This window comes from Drosophila tropicalis, unplaced genomic scaffold (genome assembly GCF_018151085.1).
Source record: "Drosophila tropicalis isolate 14030-0801.00 unplaced genomic scaffold, ASM1815108v1 contig_33, whole genome shotgun sequence".
Taxonomy (NCBI): Eukaryota; Metazoa; Arthropoda; class Insecta; order Diptera; family Drosophilidae; genus Drosophila; species Drosophila tropicalis.
The window spans coordinates 67,303-70,325 of NW_027172787.1; the positions used below are offsets into that span (position 1 = coordinate 67,303).

A 3,023-nucleotide genomic window follows, 5' to 3' on the forward strand; every position below is an offset into this window, starting at 1 on the left:
GAGGATACATGGATTGCACATCTCGCGCCAATTGTAACAGGACTCGAATCGCGAGGAACGGCGCGCAGTTAACTCCAAACGTTGCTGTTTGTAGCTCGTAGTCCTGAACACTGCCGCAACGATCTCGGTAGAGGATCCGCTGGAAAGGGATATGCCTGGGGTCGACTCGGATTTGTCTGAATGAACCGCCATTTTAGTACATGAAGCGTGTGATCGCCTGGAGAGTAGGCCCGGTGTGCAAGGCATCGTTAAGGCTGACCCCTCGTGTGGATGGGCTCGACGCATTAAATACCACGCGTACCTTGGTGGTGGTGTTGTCGGGCTTGACACCGCGTGATGGGGGAGATAAAAGTTTTTCCCGTCCTGAGGTGGTCTTGAATCATATGGCCCGATTCCTCGTACTCCTGAAAAATGGCGTCGTACTGAGTTTTTAGGACATGATTCTTGAGAAGACGTGCTTAATTTCGCAGGAATCGGGCTATCGCGAACGGTCTTAAATGAGCCAAGGCGACACTATTCCGACTTTTAAATGGTAGGGACACAACATATCGGCCGTCCTTCCCTCTTCGGGTGGTCTCCTGGAAATTCCGCTCGCAAAATACGTCATCCTCGTTTTCCGGCTTTGCTGGAAGGTCTTCCACCTCCCAAAACTTGGTGAGGAGTACATCAAGTTTTGCTGCCGCATTGACTCGCGTCTGGGCAGCGAAATCTTATCGAGCCACCGGAGGGTCAGGCATGATCGCTCCACAAGATAACCAATCCAAAGAGGTTTCTAGCCCGACGAAATCACCAATATCCTTTTTGATCCGCTCTCAGAGGATGTGGGGAACAGGTCTACACCGATAATTGTATCAATAGGCGCGGGCTTGTTGTAGTACGGCTCAGCCAGGGGGCAATCGAGGCACTGCATCGGAACCGTGTTAAGGAATGGAGCCGATGGAATGGCTCCGACAATACGACCACGGCGAAGACCTGAATCTTGTTTTGCCATTATCGGAGTAAATGCGCTGTGGGCACTGTCTACGTGCGACGAACCGAGAGAAGGCTGCGAGAAATAGCTCAGTGGTGAGGTAGGAGGTAGCCTTGAGATGGATTGCCTTCGTGCTGAAACACACAAAGACGCAGACATAACCCTTAGTAATGAGACACGCACGCCCGGTTTAATTCTTGACCTCGAAGGGCCCTGCGAAGTCAATGCCGGTGTGGGTGAAGGGCCTGGAGTACGTGATGCGCTCTCGAGGGAGATCACCCATCATTTGAGTGCAGACTCAACTCAAAGTCGTCGACGATAAACGATGCAGACTTTACACCCCTTGCTGTGGGACTTCATAAGATTCTTAATCCGTGGAATCCAGAATTTGGTTCGTAGATACCGCACCATCAGTTGATTGCCGCCATGCAACGTGATGCGGTGGGCGAATTCAACAAGCAGACGCGTGATGTGGGTATTATAGGGGAAGAGAATAGGGTGACGATCATCGTACCGGAGGGATTCAGCGGTCCGGATTCGCCCGCAGGAGCGGAGTATCCCATGTTGGTCGAGAAATGGGTTCAAATTGAGTAGCGTGCTCGATGATATAAAAGGTCGCCATTCACCAAGGCGCGTATCTCCGCGACGTATTCTCGACGCTGGGAGATCCGAAGCAAGGCGCTCTTGGCGGAGAGCAATTCGTCATTGGTGAGGTGGACCATGGAAGGCGTCGAAATTGTTTTGGTGGCGACGCGTAGGATGTACGCGGTGACTCGTAATGCCCTACCATAGCACGAGAAACGTTCGCTAACGTCATCGAGTAGTGTGGTCGCGGTGGTGTGCCACTGAACTCGTTGCTCCAGCTGGGTGTCTGGAAGTTCATTGTTGAAATTTGGCCAGTACTCGGGATACCGCCGGAGCCAGTCTGGCCCATGCCACCAGAGGCTACTGGACGATAGCTTGGCCGCGGAGACTCCACGGCTTGCCAGATCAGCGGGATTGTCTTCGGAACGCACATGTGACCAGCTTTGGCCACTGGTGCTATTGCAGATGCTGGCCACGAAGATGGACCAACTACACGGGGGTTTATTAAGCCAAGCCAACACAATGGTGGAGTCGGTCCAAAACTGGGAAGTTGAAGGTGGGATTGGGAGTTCAGGAACGATTGACGCCCAGGGATCGGCTAGCAAAACCGCTCCGCACAACTCCAGCCGAGGCTGCGAGACTGTTTTGAACGGAGCTACACGGGTCTTAGCCATTAATAAATGGACGCTTACATGATCGCGATACCGAACCCGCACATATAGGGCTGCTCCGTTACGCGTCACTGAAGCAAATGAAGCTCCTACGAGAGCGTATCGCTGGTGTTTAGCCAACGGGGGATGCGGAGTGGACTGAGGCCTGGGTAATCCTGCAGGAATTCGTGCCATTGCTGCAGCAGGAGAGGCGGCAGAGCGCCATCCCAGACAAGTTCGGTTAACCAGATTTGCTGCATGAATATCTTCGCTAGCCAGCCAGCGTGGTCGAAGAGTTTAGCGATATGGGCCTCTTGGAGACCGACTCCTTCACTGGTGGGTCCGCTACGGTGAAGAAGAAGACGTTTTCGGCTGCTTGCCAGCGGATTCCCAAGGTTTTCGCGTCTTCCAGCTCGAAAAAGTCCTCTCGCAGCAGATGGTCTTTTGGGATAGCTTGAAGTACTTCCTTCTTATTGGACGTCCACTGCCGAAGCGGGAGGCCCGCTGATTGAAGGGCAGCTTGAAGCTCTCGTATGGCGATACGGGCGTCGTCTTCAGTATGAGCGCCGGCAGGGACATCATCAACAAACATGTAGTTCCGAAGGATTTCGCTGACCTGAGGATACATCGCCTGAAGAGTAGGCCCGGTGTGCAAGACATCTTTAAGGCTGACGCCTCGGGTGGAGGGACTCGACGCGTTAAATACCACGCGTACCTTGTTGATGGTGCTGTCGAGCTTAAACACGGCGTGATGGGGGAGATAAAAGTTTTTTCCATCCTGAGGCGGCGTCACCCGAATCATATGGCCAAATTCGTCG

General features: G+C 53.2%; 1 protein-coding gene across 1 annotated transcript; it reads right to left on the reverse strand.

Moving 5' to 3' along the window:
- Window positions 1–1,551: 1,551 nt before the first annotated feature.
- LOC137572476 (uncharacterized) lies at window positions 1,552–2,400 on the reverse strand. The gene is made up of 2 exons (XM_068284232.1): window positions 2,248–2,400; window positions 1,552–2,097 (listed from the first exon to the last, which is right to left on the reverse strand). The coding sequence occupies exons 1-2, from the start codon at window positions 2,398–2,400 to the stop codon at window positions 1,552–1,554; spliced, it is 699 nt and encodes a 232-aa protein (XP_068140333.1).
- Between the last annotated feature and the right edge of the window lie 623 nt (window positions 2,401–3,023).